Source organism: Lynx canadensis, chromosome B1 (assembly GCF_007474595.2).
Source record: "Lynx canadensis isolate LIC74 chromosome B1, mLynCan4.pri.v2, whole genome shotgun sequence".
Taxonomy (NCBI): Eukaryota; Metazoa; Chordata; class Mammalia; order Carnivora; family Felidae; genus Lynx; species Lynx canadensis.
This window is the reverse complement of record NC_044306.2, coordinates 199,707,876-199,726,987: the sequence shown is the minus strand read 5'-3', so window position 1 is coordinate 199,726,987 and position 19,112 is coordinate 199,707,876. Positions and strand designations below refer to the sequence as shown.

The following is a 19,112-nucleotide window of genomic DNA, read 5'->3' as shown; positions in this document are numbered from 1 at the left end:
CTGATCGGACGAGGCTCGTGCACACAGCCGGCTGACGCTCTGTCTTGTGTCCCTGCTCAAGTGTAGGTTTCGGGACTTTAAAATTCTTCTTTTCTTGATCAGCGTGTTAACCTAAGCCGTTAAAAGTAGGGAAGAGGCCGTGGTTCGGGTTACGCGGGTCGGGGAGGGGGTAGCAAGGACCTCTCCGGGCACAACCAAACATTTCGTAAGGGTGCCGGGGCACAGCGGACGGATGGTGTGTGTGCGCCTGTGTTGTGTGTGGCGTTCAGGGGGCCGTGGTCGAGGCACGTGGACGAGGACGGAAGAGGGTCATCTCCGCGCTCTAGCTGTAGTATTGGACTTTGGGATCCAACTGTCGTGCCGAAGAGGAGGGCTGTGGAGCTGGGGGGGCTGATGTGCCCACCCCAGCCCCACCACATTCTGCCCAGGCCGCTTTGGCAAGTCACTTAACCGCCTTAGGCCTCAGTTTCTTTGTCTATAAAATGGAGACAGTGCCAGGGCGTATCTCTTTGGGTTGTTACGAGAATTCAGTTGAATTCAGCCCATGCTTAGAGCCGTAGTTGGCCCTTGGGTTATTAGTCACTTGCTTCCACTGATGTTTCACTTTTATCGAGGCAGTGAGATAGCTTCCCAAATCGTATATCCTCCTGGATTCTTTCGTAGCGTGCTTAGACGGATACAGATTGCGTGAAATAGCCCAAAGTTCAGAGTGGGCAGATGGCTGCTGTGTTCTTGACACTGACTTCTACCTGGGAAGCTTCCATCACAGCCCTGAAGGGCCATTGGAGTCTGACGACAGCTATGGGCATTCTTGCCCGAGAAATACACGTACACCCAAGATTTTGTGTGCAGTCTCATGGATCCGCTGAATCGCTCAGGGGAATCTCTGGTTACGCAGCCGTATAATAAAAACGTGATTCATGTCCTGTCCCCCTAAGGGCCTGTACATTCATTGAAATCACCTAGAAAATACATGATTGTGAATAAAATCAGCAATTAGGTACCAAACCGTGTGAGCTTGGGCTTCTTGTTGACTGAACCGTGGCAGTTTCTTTGTGTGTACAACAGAGCTCCAAAGTGCCTTTGGGATTAGCAGTAATATATGCTAAGTGCTGCCAGAGGGCCTGCCCGCCGCAGGCACCCGGTGTCCCAGTGAGTGGGAGCTGTCCTGCCACAATGGATGGCATGGACTCGAAGACAACGTGATAGTTGCAGAAGCCGGGCATCCTTGTGGCTAAGACAGTCCAGGAAGGTTTCCTTGAGAAGGAAGGCTTACCTCCAGGTCTAAGGGGCCGTTGGAACGTGAATGGCAGAGGGGGAGGACGGAGCATTCCAAGCTGGAAAACAGCACCGACCGGCCGGCTGGTGTGTGGTTTGGGTTTGATTTAAACATGTTCCTTGAAGGTCAGCTTGAGCCTTGGATGCTGTCAGTACAAACGGGGTCAGCTCTCCAGAAGTGAGCCACATCGAGTACGAGCCCTGCGTGCTGTAATAAACCATAAATTCTTTGACTGTAGTTTTTCTACAGGTTTAATCTTTTGCTCGTGCGAAGCCCAGTAAATCTTACTCTTTTACAAATGGAATGGCACTTGACAGAAGGCTTGTTTTATAGCCGTATTTTTAAAAATACTTTCAATAGAGAAACTGTTCTAAGGAAGCTGATGAATTGTTCTCCGGTGTAATTGAATACAGAGACCTGACTGTTGTCCTTTTCTGTTCCAGCCCACAAGGAGATACACTCCCAGCAAGTGAAGGAGCACAGGAGTGCCGTTTTGGATTTCATTGAAGATTACTTGAAAAGTATTTCATTTTATCTTAAGGGTCAAATGTGGCATTGCACGATAGACGTGATGCAAGATGTAGCTTTGCTAGCTGAAGACCATAGTGTCTCATTATGTTTCGTGACACCCTTGCCTGACAAGCGGTTTTAAATGGTCTCTGTTCTGGTGTTTTCCCTACAACAGGAGTTTGTAAACTTTACTCAGAACAAAGAGCCATCCGAGTTAAGCGAGTGGTGGATAAGAAGAGACTGTAAGTATTGTCTCTGTTGGTGTTCCGTAATTAATAATAGTAATAACGACAACGGACGTTTGTGAAGTCTTCATGCTTTACAATGTACGGAGCTCGGGTGTCCTCGGAAAATGCCATAGCCAGGCCTTACTGAGCCCTGACTCTGTGCTGGGCATGGTACCAGATTCGTCGCTAGCTCGCAGCTGCCCTACGGGGCAGGTACTGTTGTTATCCCCGATTTCCGGACGGGGCAGCCACTGTGGGGCGGCTGTGGGGAACTCAGGAGGTAGCAGCTCTGCGGTTCGAGCCCAGGCTGTGTGGTTCAGAATTCACACTCACGCCCATCCTGTGTAGATAACCCTGTGAGGCTGGCGCGGTTTTAGCCATCTCACCTCTTTCTCTTTGCGCCCCCCTTCCCCGCCACCTCCCCCATGCCGCTCCTCGTGGTCTCTCAGAGTGTTTTCCTGAGGCCGGAGCTGGGGCGCAGCAGCCAGTGAGCCCCCCCCCCCCCCCAGCTCACCCGCGGCACGCACCTCCCTTCTAACAAGGCACCCGCTCGGTGCCGGGCGCTGTCACGAACCCTCTTTGGCAGGTGAGGACATTAGAGCCCCAGCAGGTTAAATGACTTGCCCAAGGCCACACAGCCAGGAAGCAGCAGAGCCACGCTTCGGTATCTCCCGTGGCACGTGTCTGTCCCCCGAGCTGTCCTCCCTGGAGGAGCACGTGCCGGCTTGTGGGGCACAGGGACTCAAGACTGCTTCCCCTCCAGCTGCCCAGCCTGAGACAGGGTTCTTAAATGAGCGAGGAGCGAAGGTCCGGGCTTCGATTCTTGACCACTTCTGAACTGGTCTTGAGAAGACTGGAGGGTGTTCTTTCAGAAGGTAACAGTACGTACTATTGGGCGGCAGCTTTTCTTAATTCCGATTGTGTCGAGACCCCCAGCGCCAGCCCCGGTTCGGTGCTGCACTAGCAAGGCCTGTGGGACTCAGGGCCGAGATCTGCTGCGGTGAGAGGGCATGGGGCAGACGGCGAAGGGAAAGGGCACCCAGGCGAGGTGCAGAGCAAGCCAGGAACAGGCTTCTAAGGGTCCCCTCCAGTGGAGTCACACAGGATGTGACCTGTGACCGCTTGTGTGAACTGGCCACTGGGGAAGCTTATTAGAAGCTCACTGGCCCAGGGATTTTACTGGGGGGCTGCTCACAAAGGCGCCTTCTGCTTGGCACTTACCAAAATTCCAGACTCCCAGAAGGAAAGCCCGTGTTCCGCATGAACCACACTGTTTGCACAACGTTTCAAGCACAGGGAGCCACTCTTAGCAGTTAGAGTTGCGGGAACCCTTCCAAAGTCCCAGTTCCCAGACACCAGCCCAGGGCTGAGCCTGCGCACAGGTCTTTCCAGAGAGCAGTCTCGGGCCTGCACGGATACTTGTCCCCACGCTGGTAGGACGCATTTGAAATTGTAAATGCCAACAAGTGGAAGCATTTGCAGGGGATACTAAGTGGATACGTTAATGTGTTACCTGTCGGCAAATAATTACTTGTTTATTACACAAGGCAATGAGGAGAGGCAAGGAGAGAGGGGGAGAGAGAGAGAGAGAGAGAGAGAGAGAGAGAGAGTGAGTCTGCCCTCAAGGAGCTAAGACTCAGGCTGCTTGCTATGGAAACATGAAAAGGTAGCCAGTTTCATCAGGATGTCTCATAACTAATTAGCAAGTTCAGAAGGGGAAACGGTGCCGAGTAGCACAGCATCGTGCCTCAGAGCTCAGACTCTATGCCAGACAGCCTGTGTTCCTGTCCCTCCTCTGCCACTTACCGGCTGCGTGACTTTGGGACGATTGCTTGACTTCTCTACGCCTTCGTTTCCTCACTCGTAAAGTGGAGAAATTCAAAATACCTACGTTGGTGGGTTGTGAGAACAAAATGCATCGATGTATGTAGGGCAAGCGTTCGCATGTGTTCGTTTGGACTATTACCTCCGGTGAAGCGTTTACCGCGTCCTTACCAGTGTGTCAGCTTATTTCATCTGATCCCCGACATTTGATCCTCCCTGTTAATATTAAGTATGAGCATCTGGTTTTGTAGAGGAAATTGAGGCCCGGGGAATCTGGGTGACTTGCCCCGCCCCCCACAGCCGCAGCAAGGTTTGAACACCGGGGCAACGTGGCGGATTTCTCAGCAGGCTTTGTGTTGGATCCCAGAAAGGGACGACAGAGAAGGCAGGCAGTCCAGGCTTGGGGAGGGGTGTGGGCAGAGGGGTGCCCAGAGCCGGCCCTGAAGAAGAAGAGTGGGCTCTGGCCGCGTGTGACTTACCGTCCACACGGGGTGGCGGTCACTCTGCCTCCCAGCCACCAGCCGGAGAGGCGCCCGTTTCTGCTTCCCCAGCCAAGCGGACCCCGGCACTTGAGACTCAACAGGCACCCCGGGTCAAGTGAGAACGGGCTTTTGCTGCCGCCGCCTCAGTTCTTGGTTCTCAGCGGAGGTTTTGACCAATTAACGTCAGTCAGATGGGAGTTGTTCTCATTTCCACAAGTCAAGTACAGCCTCGTCTCCTGCCGGATAGCTGCCCTGTGCCAGTTACTTTGAGCAAAAGACCTTGAGGGAAATAACTGTGTGACCCTCACAGTGTAGTCCAGACTCCTTCTAGTTCTTTCCTCACCTTGTCCCAGAAGACATTGCCCAAAACATACATGAAATTTTACCACTCTCTTACTCCCCATGTCTTACCAAAGCAGAGCTTCGTAGCATGGCATTCAAGGCTCGTGATTGGACAGCGGCCTTTGCCTCTTGGTCGGTCCCTGTGGATCTCTGCTCTGACCATACGTGACTCCGTCTGTGTTCTGAAGAGGCCTTGCGCTTTGAAGCCCTCATGCCTTAATGCTCGCTGACTTCTCTGCCCAGAACGCCTTTCACGGAACCCTACATCTTCTGTCCCTCCTCCCTTCCCTCCTTTGGCAAGCAAACTGATTTATCCTTCCAGCCCCAGTTAGGATGCTGCTTGCTCTCCAGAGACTTCCTGGCTCCCGCAGGCCGTGCTGGTGGCTCCTTTCTGTGTGGGTCCCCTGCTCACCGTCATGGCCCGTGTAACCCACATGCTCTCGGAGGGCTGCCGTCGCACCACCCGAGCCCATTACGTGGCACCATGCCTGGCCTGGCCTGGGGAGGCCACTCACTGAGGGCTCTCGAGTGAAAGAGTGACAGGGTGCCTGAAGATAAGTTGACTGTGAGGGTTTTTAATCGTCAAGTCAGATCCGTGGGAACTTTGCTTTTGTATTATTTTGTTTTGATTGGTGATGGTTATTGATAAAAATCATTCTCATAAAACGGATTCGAAAAACCCAAGGGCTCATGTTTTATGGCAGTGTTGTTACTATCATGTTTCTTTCGTTCTAGGCAAAAGTAAAGCCTATTTATTAGTTAAGGAACTGCTTGTTTTCAATCTGTCATAGTATAGGATAAAAGATACTCTATGCTGGTATTTTTTTCAGACAAGGTGATGGCACACTAATCTCTCCTATCAAAGGGCACTTACTTGGATGAGATGTTTGCTCACGTAGCCAGAAGTAGTCTCAGCTGACCTTTCTGCAGTTCCCTGTCTATGACTGTTTTCTTAGAAGGGTAGCACCCTTGTTAAATGTGACTTTTTTCTTCCATTCCCCTGGCAACTGTACAGCAAAAGAAAAAAAACAAATACGAGATAGAGATCATGTATGTTCCACAAAGCCTGAAATAATTTACCATCTGGCCCTTTACAGAAAAAGCGTGCCGACCCCTGGCTTACAACAGGCTTTCTGAGGTGAAGGACCGCTTTTTTGTTGTTGTTTGTTCTTTGCCATCCATCGTGGATGGAGGTGTATTCCGCTGCGCAGGTCGGGTTCACAGCTTGGGGCGCGGGCGACCCTGCCACCATAGTTTGAGCTGAACTGATGAGCAGGATGTGTTTCTGATGAAGGGGCAACGTCAGATCGCCGTAAATGTCTCTGTATGTTTACTCTGTGTTTTTATCCTCGTCTTGCAGCAGACCAGTAGCAAACAGTCGGTAGCCTGGTGCTGGTCTGCGGAGCCCCCTTTGTGCGGCCCTGGCTTGGTGCCCAGTAGATACCTGTGTGGGTGTGGAGATGACTTGCTCAAGGTGGCGTGAGGTTCTCCTGCTGTGGGAGCGCACGGTGCCTGTGCCAGAGGAGATACCTTCGTCTGAAAGTCACTTTTGAAATGATGGAACGATACTGAAAATATCTTTTTTCTACCTAGAGCCTTTGTTGGGGGCAGAAAAGAAGTGTAAGAGCCATACTTAACTCTGGAACATTGATCACTTTTCTCTAACTTTTGTATAAGGGCAAGAAGTTGTTCCACACGTTTTCTTGTTTCAAAACTGAAAAATCTGTTTCTCTCCCTCTTTCTGCTCTTCTCAAAAATTTTTTTTGTTTTTGTTTTTTGAGAAAGAGTGAGGCTGCAGAGGGAGGGAGGGAGGGAGGGAAGGGGGCGAGAGAGAGAGAAAGAGAGAGAGAGAGAGGGAGGGAAAGAAAATGAATGAATGGAAATATGTCACGTAGGCCCAGCGTGCGTGGGGCTCCATCATCATGACCTGAGCTGAAATCAAGAGTTGGATGCTCAAATGACTAAGCTACCCAGGCACCCCTGTTTTTCTCAGATTTTAAATAGAATCCCAAGATTTTCAAATAAGGGATTTGGAAACAGATGTTGGCCAGGTGGAAACTGTGTTGATTGCAGTTAGGAAATGAGCAGCCTTCAGTTAGAGAAATCAATTTAAATAAATCATGGGGTATAAACTGATCATTCTGATGACTTTTTAAAAATTGCTTTTTTCAAAGTGCCTTCAACTAGTTAATTTGTAATTTCCCTGAGGATTGCAAGAGACATTCTGTGTATAATGAGATCTGTTTTTATCACTGTTAAAAAAAAAAAAAGAAAAGGGCTCTCAGCTTTGTCTACTGCATTGTAATCTTTTATTCATTTTAAATTGAAAACTGGCACATTAGCATACTCTCCACACAAAGGATCACAGACATTCCCAGAGCCCTTTATTTAAAAGTCAGTTAAGCCCTCTTCCTCAACAATTCAGTCCTGCAGCCCCGGGGTGGGGCCGCGTCAGGTGGGTGTGTAAAGCGGTGGGGGCCACAGCTCGGAAGGGTAGGTCAGGTCCTGAGCCTGAGTTGGGGGGGGGGGTGCGCCCTTGTGGGGGAAGAGTGGCAGTGGAGATGACTCCTTGGTTATATAATAGGAGGATTGGTCAAACAAGTGAATACATAAGGATGATGGAAGCCGGTTTTGCACATTCCGGGAAGTGAAAGGGATAAAACCAGAATGAACCCTGTGGTGTTAGATTGGAATGAAAGGTACGGATGTGAACTCATGGTTTGCAGTTTGCACAGATAGATGCAGAACTAACTATGGTTGTTAAGTGAGTATGTGTGTGTAGGTGTGCAAATGGCCTGGAAGCAGGGACACCCCAGTAGCCATAAGCATACTTAGCATTCAGATCTTGGCTTCTTTTTTTTTTTTTTTTTTTTTAAATTTTTTTTTTTCAACGTTTTTTATTTATTTTTGGGACAGAGAGAGACAGAGCATGAACGGGGGAGGGGCAGAGAGAGAGGGAGACACAGAATCGGAAACAGGCTCCAGGCTCTGAGCCATCAGCCCAGAGCCCGACGCGGGGCTCGAACTCACGGACCGCGAGAACGTGACCTGGCTGAAGTTGGACGCTTAACCGACTGCGCCACCCAGGCGCCCCAGATCTTGGCTTCTAAGTAGCAATTTCAGCTTCCAGGAACCAGAGCTCCTTGCAGAAATGGCTCCGTCTGGGGCCAGAGGAGGGAAAAGTATAAAATGAGCCTGGAACCTTTGTCATAGCAGGCAGCAGGGAAGGGCTCAGAGGATGATGGGGACATGGGAAAAGGACAGTTTGAAGGGGCTTCGACTGGCCAAATTTGAGACAGTTTGAGCATCAAATCAATGCTAGTAGCAGAAGATAACCTGAATAAAATATGACATCTTGCATCCATCTAGATAGGAATCCGTAAGTGAGTGCATTGAAGGTTTGGCATTGATAACTCCATCGCATCAAAGCACTCCTTCCCCCAGTACTCAGACTTACAAAGGGGGAAGGGTAACTTCCGCAGTGGGGAAGCCTGGCAGCCACCACCTTAACAAAGTGAGGGAGGGAAATCTGGGACAACCTGCTAGGAGGCCCTGGGGAGAACGTAGATGAGTGTCACTCTTTTATGCCAAAGATGCATAATCTGTCTCCAACCGTGGGGAACAGCAGACAAAGGCAAGCTGAGGGGCTTCTTAGAGGATAGCTGGCACGTTATTGTGTCTCAAGGTCATGAAACTCGGGGAAAGACTGAAGAACTGTTTACACCAGAGGAGCCTAGCAAAAAATGACCACTGGATGCACTGTGTGATTTCGTTCTAAAGGATGTCTGCGAGACAGTCCAGTTAGAATGGGGTCCAGGGAAAGGCTGGAAGTCACGTGTCGACGTGAAATTCCCGATTTTTGATGGTTATATTCTGGTTGTATCAAAGAATGCTCTTGTTTTCAGGGAATCCTGAAATACTCAGAGGGAAAAGGGCATCAGGTTGGCAATTTACTGTCTGATGGTTCAGGAGAAAGCGTTCTTTGTACTCAAGATTTTTGTGCATGTGATTGTTTCGCGACAAAATAAAAGCCTACGAGATCCCTTGTCACATTTATTAGAATAGCCAAAATAAAAGTGACAGGTGTTGGGGGCGGGGGTGTGTGTGCAGCAGCTGGAACTCTCACCCACGGCTCTGGGAGTATAAAAGAATTCTTTATTAAATAGCCAAATAGTTCTCCAGAGGGCAGGGCCGTCCTTGACCCAGAGGTCCCACTGCTGGCTTCCCTGTGCCTCCATACCCTTGTGCCCTTACGTGCTTGGCAGAATATCACTCCTCTCTCAAGAGTGCGCCCAAGTGACTGCTCTGCGAAGCCCCTCGTAATTTCTACGCTCGGAGTTGGCAGTAGAAGGAATTTGTAAAATACTTACATTTTACATGGTACTTTTCTCATCTACTGTTTCATTTAGCCTTTGCAACAGCTTTGAGGTGCGATATTACTTCTGGAAGCCAGGTTTCTCATTGTCACAGACATGAGGAGGGGAAAACCAGGATGAAGATCTGTTTCTTTGGGTTGGAACGAAAGCTACTGAAAGCCACTTTACAGATAAGGCAACTGAGGTCCAGCACTTAGAAGAGTAGCCAGGAGCGTATCGATTGTGTGCCGGCCTCCCCTGCTGGGTACGGCCTCGCGGATGGTCCCAGTCTTGGCGAGAACACTTTTAGAAGGCGCTGGGTACGGCCTCGCGGATGGTCCCAGTCTTGGCGAGAACACTTTTAGAAGGCGCTGTCTTCTCCATCTTGCAGATGAACAAAACTCAAAGAGGATTGGGGAGAAAATGGTCACACTGCTAATAAGCGGCAGGCTAGAATTCAAGCTCCCTCTCCTCTCCAAACCCCATTTCTAAATGTACCTTTCTCGGTCAGCCAGACAGTGAGGTAAGGACCGTGTCTCTGACCGCCGGGGGACTTGTGGAGCCTGTCGGCCTAGAGGGTCTTCTTAGAAGGGCGGCAGGTTGGCGCTGCTGAGCAAACCGCCGAGGAGAAGGCCGCCCATCGCTCACACATGCGGCTACCACCCTCCTCCCCACCCTCTCCCCTGCCGGTCTGTCGGGCCTCCTTAAATCATCCCGCACTTCCCCCACAACACCGACCTGGAAGACCAGCCCTGGCTGGGCCAGCAGTCGGAGGCCGCACTGGGTCCCTTGCGCAGACTAGAGAGGGGTGGCCCCTCCCCCGGAGTTTTAAAACTGTTGATGGATTGTGTCAGCTGGTTTCTTCTGTTCTTCTGGTCTGCACCTTGGTAGAAGAAAAAGTGCATGTAGCCTTGGGATTGCACAAGACGTTTTCTTTATGAAACCACTCTGCCTTTTCTTACTACGCGGTCATGATAGCCGTCGCGGTGGTAGTTAGGGTGGTAGGAACAGCCAGCTTGTGCAGCTCTTGGCTTATGCTGTGCAGTGTGCTCAGCATTTGCATACTCTGCATTTGCATACTCGGCATTTGCATACAAGCCAGTAGAAGGTACCACGTTGAACAGAAGTAGTCAGAACTGGGGAGCCCCTGGGGGGCTCCGTCGGTTCAGCATCTGACTCCTGATTTGATTTCGGCTCAGGTCATGATCTCACTGTTCATGAGACCGAGCCCCACACCGGGCTCTGTGCTGACAGCACGGCGCCTGCTTGGGATTCTCTCTCCCCCTCTCTCTGCCCCTACTTTGCTCGTGTTCTTTCTCTCCCTCAAGTAAACTTAAAAAAAAAAAGTAGAATGGCCATCCTTGCCTTGTCTGTTTAAGGGGCAAGGATTTACTACGATGCTAGCTGTAGGTATTCTGATATATTCTGATATAGCTGCTCTATATCAGGTTAAGGAAATGCCCTTCTTTGTCACGCGTTCCCAAGACTCCCCTCTGGTTCTGTGATTTGCTAGGAGGACTCCTAGAAATGCTGCTGGACTCATGGTTAAAGCATACAGATTAAAAGCAGCAAGGCTAAATAACAGGCATGTAAGACAGAGTCCCGGAGAAACCTAGATGAAGCTTCCAGTTGTCCTCTGAAAACCGCACCTAATTCTCCCGGCAATGAAAATGTGTGATGTCTGGCAACACGTACGGAGTATTGTCAACCGGGGAAGCTCGCTAGAGCCTTGACACGCAGGGTTTTCACCGGGAGTCAGTCACGTAGGCACGGAGCACCCAAATAGCCGACCTTCGTTACTCCGTCTCCAGTCCCTCCAGAGGTCAGGTCCGCACAGTCTGGTCCGAGGCCCCCATCAGGGATCACATGGTTGGCGTAAACTCTCTGGTGTGGTCCAAGGCTCCAGGTATACAAAAACATTGCTTATCAGGCAGGATATTCCAGGAGCATGGAGCTTTTCTTCCAGGAACTGGTCCAGGGCCAGCTTCTTTCTAATGGGCAGAGTTGGCACACCCCAAACCTGCTGAGTCAACCTTTTCCTGCACACCTCCTAGTCCTAGTTTGTGAACGGTTTTTATCTTGAAGGGATCTTGAATTTTTCAAATGCTCTTTCTGCATCTAATGAGATGATATTGTGGTTTTCTTCTTTTCTTTTAATGTAGTGTATTACGTTGATTTAAAAATGTGAAACCCAACTTTGCATACCTGGGGTAAACCCCCCTTGGTCATGATGCATGGTTGTGTTTATATATTATTAAATTCGGTTCGCTTATATTTTGTTAAGGAGATGTACATTTATGTTCGTGATGGCGTTTGTCTAGTTTTCCTTTCTTATAATGTCTTTGCTGGGTTTCCATACCAGAAACTCACAAAGTCTGTAATTGTTCTCTGTCCACTGGTGTTCAGGTCTACTGTATCCTGGCCTTCTCATTTTAGGGAGAAACATGGAGTCCCTCACCACAAAGTATGCGGTGAGCTGTGGGTTTTCTGTCAGCATCTTAGCAGGTGCAGGACGTTCTCTCCTGCGCACAGTTCTTCCTCTTGTGTGCTTTGCCCCACAGCTGTGCGTGCACACGTTTTCGTGATGTCTTTCCACGTCGGCGTAGCACTCCCAAGGTGATACAGCCAGTGCCACAGCGATGGGCGTTCGGATTCTTTCCAGGCTTTGACTGTACTACAGTTGAATTACATAATTGTTACAATGAATGGCCTTGTACAAACCGTTTCATATTGTTGCTGTGTCTTTGGGATAGATTCACACAAGTGAGATTGTTGCATTAGAGAGTAATAGGTCTGTAAATTTTTTTTTAAATGTTTTATTTAGTTGAGAGAGAGAGAGAGAGAACAAGCAGGGGAGGGGCAGAGACAGAGCGGGGTGCAGAAGTTTGGAAGCGGGCCCTGCGCTGATAACAGCGAGCCCATGTAGGACCCAGACTCACGAACTGCAAGATCACGACCTGAGCTGAAGTCAGACGCTCAACCAGCTGAGCTGCCCGGGTGCCCCCATATACATCACTAGATGTTACCACATTTCCCTCCATGGAACTTAACACCATTTGGCATTCGTACCCATCAGTCTGTGAAAGTGTCTGTTTCTCCACAAACTGACCAACCCGCTAGTCTTGTGATTTTTTGCCAGTCTTCCAGAGCAAGAAATTATGTCCTGGTGTAGTTTTTAATATGTGTGATCTTTTTAAAATATGTTTTTAATATATTTTAATGTTAAATTTTAATATATTTTAATTTTAATATATTTAATACATTTTTTTGAGAGAGAGTGCCTGCATGTGTGTATGAGTGGAGGAGGGGCAGAGGGAGAGAGAGAGAGAGAGAGAGGGAGGGAGAATGAATGTTAAGCAGGCTCTACACTCAGCACAGAGCCCAACTCGGGGCTTGATCCCACAAGCATGAGATCACGCATGACCTGAGCCAAAATCAAGAGTCGAACCCTTAACCAACTGAGGCACCCAGGCGCCGCATGCATTATCTTATTTTGAGTGAGAGCAAGCATCTTTTCATATGTTTAACAGTTTTGGGTTCATAGCAAAATTGAGCCGAAAGTACAGGGAGGCTCCGTGCACCCCTCCCTGGTCCCGCTCACTCACATCCCCTGCTGTCGGCATCCCCCACCACTTCTGGTGTGTTTTTGCCGGGCAAAAAAATATATCAAAAAATTTTTATGTGGTTAAATTCATCATTTTTTCCCTTCTTGCTTCTGGATTTTGAGTCATACAAACTTTTTTCCACACCTAGCTTAGAGAAGCATTCACCCGTGTGTTTCTCCCTCGTGTACGATTTATTATGTCTGTATCACTTGTGCGTTTGGACTTGATCTTGGTGCGCAAAGTGAGGAAACTCTGATCCTTCAGCCCCCTGACTAAGCTTGTATCGTGTGCTACATACATTCGAGCCTCTTTTTGAATTTTCTGTCAGTGGTTTGTCAGCCTTTCCAGGCCCTGATACCGCTCTCTCGTGTAGGGTTTTTCTGGGCACGTTTTGCTGGAAACATTCTCACGTCTATAGCACAGTTGAGTTTACAGTGAACACCACCTACCTGCCGTCAATCTTACCCTTTACGTTTTACTGCACGGTGCTTAGTCCTCTTACCTTCTTCATGTCTCTGACAGGGAGTTGTGAGCATCAGCAGCTCTGTCACTAAGTACAGTTCGATATTTATTTACAGTTTTTCCTAACATCCTTGCATGTTTCCGAGTGAATTTCATAATTGATTTGGTCTGGCTTCAGGATGGGGGAGGGGAACCTGCTGATATTTCTATTCGGATCGGTATGATTACATTTATAAATTAACTTAGGGAGAACTGACATCTTTTTTTTATGGCTAAAATAAATTTGTTATTTATTTATTTGTGTTTGTTTCCAGTTTTTATTTAAATTGCAGTTAGTCATCAAGCCCCGCGTTGGGTTCTGCACTGACAACGTGGATCCTGCTTGGGATTCTCTCTCTTCTCTCTCTCCCCCTCTCCCCCCACCCCCACCAAAAACAAATAAACATTAAATAAATCCCAGTTTACATACAGTGTATTGTTAGTTTCAGGTGTAGAATTCAGTGATTCAGCACTTGCATATAACACCTGGTGCTCATCAGAAGTGCCCTCCTTAATCCCCATCACCTGTGTAACCCATTCCCCCTGTCCTCCCCCCGTCCTCACCCCCACCTCCACTCCAGCAACCCTCAGTTTGTTCTCCATAGTTGAGAGTCTGTTTGATCTTCGCCTCTCTCTTCCCATCACCCATGTTCATCTGTTTTGTTTCTTAAATTCCACGAGAACTGACATCTCTATGATATTTCTTTTTCCAATCCAAGAACATGATATCTCTTTCCATTTGTTATAGGATATTTTTATATCTTTGAAGAAAATCTTTTAGTTTTTCACACTTGGGCTTTGGGCTTTTCTTGTTCAGTTTATGCTGTGATACTTGTTGTCATTGTTAGTTGTTTACCTACTGTTTTGGCTATTGCAAATGGGGTCTTTTCCCCCCTGAATCTTCTCACCGTAAGCCTGGCACTTTTTGACGAACATTTAAGCCATCGTTTTGTTACTACAAGCCGTGCTGTGATGGATATGTCTCTGTGTGTATTTGATGCTTAGAATAGCCGATAGATTTTCCAAAGGTGGCTGCATCCAAACATCGCATCCCACATGGTCTTACTAAAATGGACTTCGCCACTGCTCCATTGAGAGGGAGATGTGAGGTCCGTGTCCCTCTCCTTGAGCCCGAGTGGACCATCGTCACTGCCTGGGCCGTGGTGTAGGACAGAAATGACGGTGTGACTCCTGCGGCTATTATAAAAGGCACTGCTGCTTCTGCCATTGGCTCAGACGCTCCTTGCGCTGGGGAGACAACGTGGCCCCTGACAGGGAGACGCGGCTCCGGGCCGGCACCCACCTGCAGTGGAGCCTTGTGAGGGAGCCTCGTCCCGATGAACCCGCCAGCCTCTGGCAAGCCTTTGGGTGACGCAGACCCAGCTGCTGTCGGGCTGCGCCCCGTGAAGGACCGGGACTTGGAACCGCCCCGCCGAGCCACTCCCACATTTGTGGCCCCAGGCAAGCTGATGGACGGTACCGATTATTGCTGTTTCGAGGCACTGAGCTTTAGGGTGATTTGTTTCCCAGCCGTAGTAGCTGGATGTTTAGGACGGTTGATACTACTGCTGTTTTTGAGAATTCTTTTATGAATGTTGTAGCAGAGCAGCTCCTAAACAGCTTTTCTCAGAACCCTTGTCTTTTCCCAAAACTCCATGAAAATGGTCTCTGCAGCCAGGTTTTTTGGAAGAGACGTCCTTTTGGGAAATTCACAATGTATATTAGGATATTAAAGACTGAAAATGTGTACAGTAAAATACCCATCCAATAAAATAGCCACCCAGCTTCCTCAATTCGCTTGACCACAAGTCCTTCTCATGGGTCCTGATGGGTAGGATCCTCGTGATGGAGTTGTTAGGAGCGTGGCCTTGGAGGCAGGTTCCCTGAGGTCACGCTCCGGCCCAGCCATTTACTGACCGTGTGACCTGGGAGAGTTTCCTAACTGCCATATACCTCGGTTTCCTCCTCTGTAAAAAGGTCATTAATACCATTACCTACCTCATGGGGACGTATGGCATTCAGTAAGTGTGTCCACACAGCATACTTAGAAAAATGCCCCGTACATAATAAGCCCTCAGTAAATGTTAGCTGGCATTGGCAAGATCATGCTTACACATATTTACATTGTTCTTTTTATTTATATGCTTTCTGGCTGGTCATACAGAACTCCTCATAGATCATTCTGGCAGTCCGCCTGTCATTGCCGTAGTGCTGTGTGGATTCCAGTGAAGCTATTACAAGGCTTGTTTCATAATCAAGTTTTTTCTCTTACTAGCTCATTACTGACCGTTGTAAGGTATCCATTCAGGCAACCCGTATTTCCTTTTTTTTTTTTTTTTAATGTTTATTTTTGAGCGAGGGTGTGCAATTGAGGAAGGGGCAGAAGAGAGGGGGACAGAGGATCCGAAGCAGGCTGCACGCTGACAGCAGTGAGCCTGGTGTGGGGCTCGAACCAACGAACCACAAGGTCATGACCTGAGCCAAAGTTGGATGCTCAACCACCTAAGCCACTCAGGCGCCCACAAGCTGTATTTCTTAAACACTGAATCCCGGGTACTCATCTGGGACCTTGGGCTGTGAAGCAACCACGGCTTACGGCCCAGACCCCTGCTCCGAGAGCACACACCCCTGGGGAGTGGGGCAGGCAGTAAACAAATGAACTGGGCCATTCCAGACCGGTGGCCGCTGTGAAGACAAGGGCTGTGGCACAGGGGGGACGTGGGGGAGCCTGTCTGAGATCACAGGGTCGGAGAAGGCCTCTCTGGGTGAGTGCGATGAAGCCTGGCCCCCGGGTGAGGCCGTGCGGCCACAGGGGAAGCCCTGGGGCGGCTGCCACGTGCAGAGGCCGTGGCTCCTGAGACCAGTCGCTTCCATCCGGTGGATATTTAAAGACTTGTGCTTTTATAGTTAACTCTTCTAAGAATTACTTACACGTACTACATAACGTGTGTGCCCGTGTGTGCATGTGTATGTATTTAGCCACACTTTTGCATTGGTGGGAGACAGCCAGCTCCTGGATTGAACAGTCAGCTTTTGCCACGCAGCTGTTGGGTGTGGTGTCGGTCTGTGGGGCAGGGTTGTGCGTCCTCTCCTTCGTCTGTTGACTGCACTCGCCCCCCCCCACCCCCACCCCGTGCAGGCAGTGACGCTGGCACCTTGTAGTGAGTGTCCCGCGGGAGGTGCACTGGGATGGCCGCTGGTTAGCAACTCTGCTCTCTGGCGGAGAGCACAGAAGAAGTGTGCGGGGGTCACGTGTGACTGCCTGTGTTGTCAGGACAGAATCTTGTAGAAGCAACTTATGTGATTGCTAATTATTTATTTAGATCTAAGCTGGAACCGGAACCAAGGACAAAGACCAGGGCATCCGTGTCTTCTGAGAAAGTTTCACGGAGTCCTTCGCAAGACTCTGAAGAAAAACCTGTCACTGAAGAATATCCAGGTATGCATCAGAATCTTCCTTATGACACGTTGGCACAAATACAAAGCAGACAAAGAAGGAACACAGTCCTAGACAGCTTGTGGTGTTTGCATTTGCATAAAGCGAGGGAAACACAGAAGGGCCAGCTCTCTTCTGTCCCGGTTGGAGCTAGTGACTGTCGGGCCGGCACAGGGGGCTGCTGCAGTCACCTGGGAGCTGGCGGGGTCCGGGGAAGGGGCCTGAGTTGTGGTGCACCACGAGGGTGGGGACTGGAGACTGAGAACCAGGAAGAAAAGAAGAGCTCTCTGCCCGAGGAATAGTGCACGGCAGTCTCAGGGGCCCCGGCACCCACGTGCTGCGCCGTCCCCGTGATCTCGGCATACTGTTAGCGGTGACCCTGCCTGGCCGCCGTGTGTGGACAGCGTGTGCCTGGTTTGCTGTATCTCAGGTGTGGCGGCCGTGGAATTTTGCTTTGCGTGAATCCCGGGATGCTGGTGATCCAGGGGCCGAGAGTCAGTCCCCTCTTCCGTATTGTCACAGTGGCTCTCATTTACCGCACGTCTCCCAGATGCCAGGCACTGCCCTGAATCTTTGCGGACATCACCGCCACCCTTAGAGCAGGCCTCTGGAATGCGTTTCATGGACCTGTTTCTCAGATGAGGCTTCTGAAAGGCTCCGAGAGGCTGGGAAACTGAAAAGCTCATAAATGGTGCACCCAGGATTTATATGCCTCCCCATCTGATTTATTCCCTGCTTTTTACAAGAGAGGGGATTCAGAATGCAGCGTAGGAATGAGCGCCTGAAAGATGCCGGAGGCCCTTTCCGTGGTTGGGAACCGTGTCGGGGGGCAGGGAGACTGGTGTCTCGCCAGCCCCTTCACTGTGCTGGGTTCCTGCTGGGGCATCAACAGGTCGAGTCTCCTTGGGTCTTTGAGGTGGTGCTGTCGTCATGTATGTGTGAGGAAACCGAGAAACCAAGGAAGGGGCAGCACCTGAGTCACTCTTTGTAGAGCCCGAGCCCATCCTCTCTGGTGGCTGCCTTGACCCCGAGGGCCAGAGGCTTTGCACACCCCCGTGTCCACTGGTCCCTAACGAGGGAGAGCCCCGACATCACGCGTGAACTAACGGGGCCTGCCCTTCCTAAGACAATACACAGGGATACCGTGTTTGCATTTACTCAAACCAGACACGGCATACTCGTTTAATCATTCATTCATTCAAGAAGTATTGTTGGGGCTGACGAGAGTGGGGAGAAGCCAGTGCAGATTCTTGGGGCCCAGCTGAGGGTAGATCTCACGTGAAGAGATGCAGCCAGTCTGCCCTCGCGGAGCCGGGTAACAGGAGGGATTGGGCCTGTCAGAGAGGTCAGAGACCTTGCTATTTCAGTAGAGACCCAAGGGCAGTGAGGAGCGAGCCCCGTGTCTCCTGGGGGGAGAGTGTCACAGGCAGAGGACATTGGAAGTGCAGAGGCCCCAAGACGGGGGCCTGCCTCGTGGTGGGGGAGCAGCCTGGAGAGCAAGGGAGAGGGCAGGGGGCCACCCAGCCGGGAAATACCCGGGCACCAAAGTCACGGAGTCGAGGACTGTGTTACGTTTTTTTTTCTTAATTTTTTTTTTTTTTAATGTTGGTTTATTTTTGAGAGAGAGACAGCGTGAGCAGGGGAGGCGCAGAGAGGGAGGGAGAAATGAAATCCAAAGCAGTCTCCAGGCTCTGGGCTGTCAGCACAGAGCCTGACGTGGGGCTCGAACTCACAAACCGTGAGATCACGACCTGAGCCGACGTCGGACACTCAACTGCCTGGGCCACCCAAGTGCCCTGGGGACTGTGGGTTTGACTCTGAAGGAGGTGGGAAGCTGTGGGGAGGTTTGCACAGAGCACTGTCAAACCCGGTGTGAGCAGGGCCCCTGTGGTTGCTCTGTTGAAGAGAAACAGTGACGTTAAGAGCCTGCCGCAGTCACCCGGAACAAGGTACTGGTGAGCACACACACATGGTGGCAGGGGAGTGGGGGGACGCGGTGGAGCTCTGGGTTCGTTCTGAAAGTAGAGCCACAGAAATCGCTTCCTGTACGTAGACGTGAGAGGCAGGAGGGGTGGAGGAAGGCTGTGGCGGTTTTGACGAGGGAGAGGTTTGCTGTCCTTCCCTGAGATGCGGAGATGGGTTTGATCAGGAGCTCAGTGTGGGGCTCGTTGACTTTGAGATGCTTGGCAGAGAGGTTGGTCGGGAGTTGGGTTTATGAGTCTAGAGCTCAGGGGACAGGTCTGTAGGCAGCACCGATCCCCTGAGGCTGGGGTCCCCCCAGAAGGAGGATGGGTCAAGGGAAGATGAAGGACCGAGGCCTCCCAGCACCTCCCGTCTTCCCTGCTTTATCCTTCTCCCCGGCACGTACCGCTAGCCTTCTGTTTGTTGCAGTCATTTATATTCTTCAGGACCTGTCTCTCCTACTAAAACGTAGCTCCCACGAGGACAGGGATGTCTGTGTTTTGTTCACTGTTCTCACGCTGGCACCCAGAACAGTGCCTGACACCGAGGAAGTCAGTAAGTCTTCGTTGAAGAAAGCGGAGGAAGACGG

The 19,112-nt window shown here is 50.2% G+C and overlaps 1 protein-coding gene across 2 annotated transcripts in view; it reads left to right on the top strand.

The window, feature by feature from the left end:
* Positions 1-19,112, top strand: part of STX18 (syntaxin 18) — a 123,144-nt gene that overhangs the window by 82,153 nt on the left and 21,879 nt on the right. For both annotated transcript variants that reach the window (XM_030314214.2, XM_030314215.1), the window contains 3 exons: positions 1,723-1,800; positions 1,965-2,031; positions 16,449-16,564. In XM_030314214.2, coding sequence (XP_030170074.1) covers positions 1,723-1,800; positions 1,965-2,031; positions 16,449-16,564 — 261 coding nt within the window. The remainder of the gene's footprint in view (positions 1-1,722; positions 1,801-1,964; positions 2,032-16,448; positions 16,565-19,112) is intronic.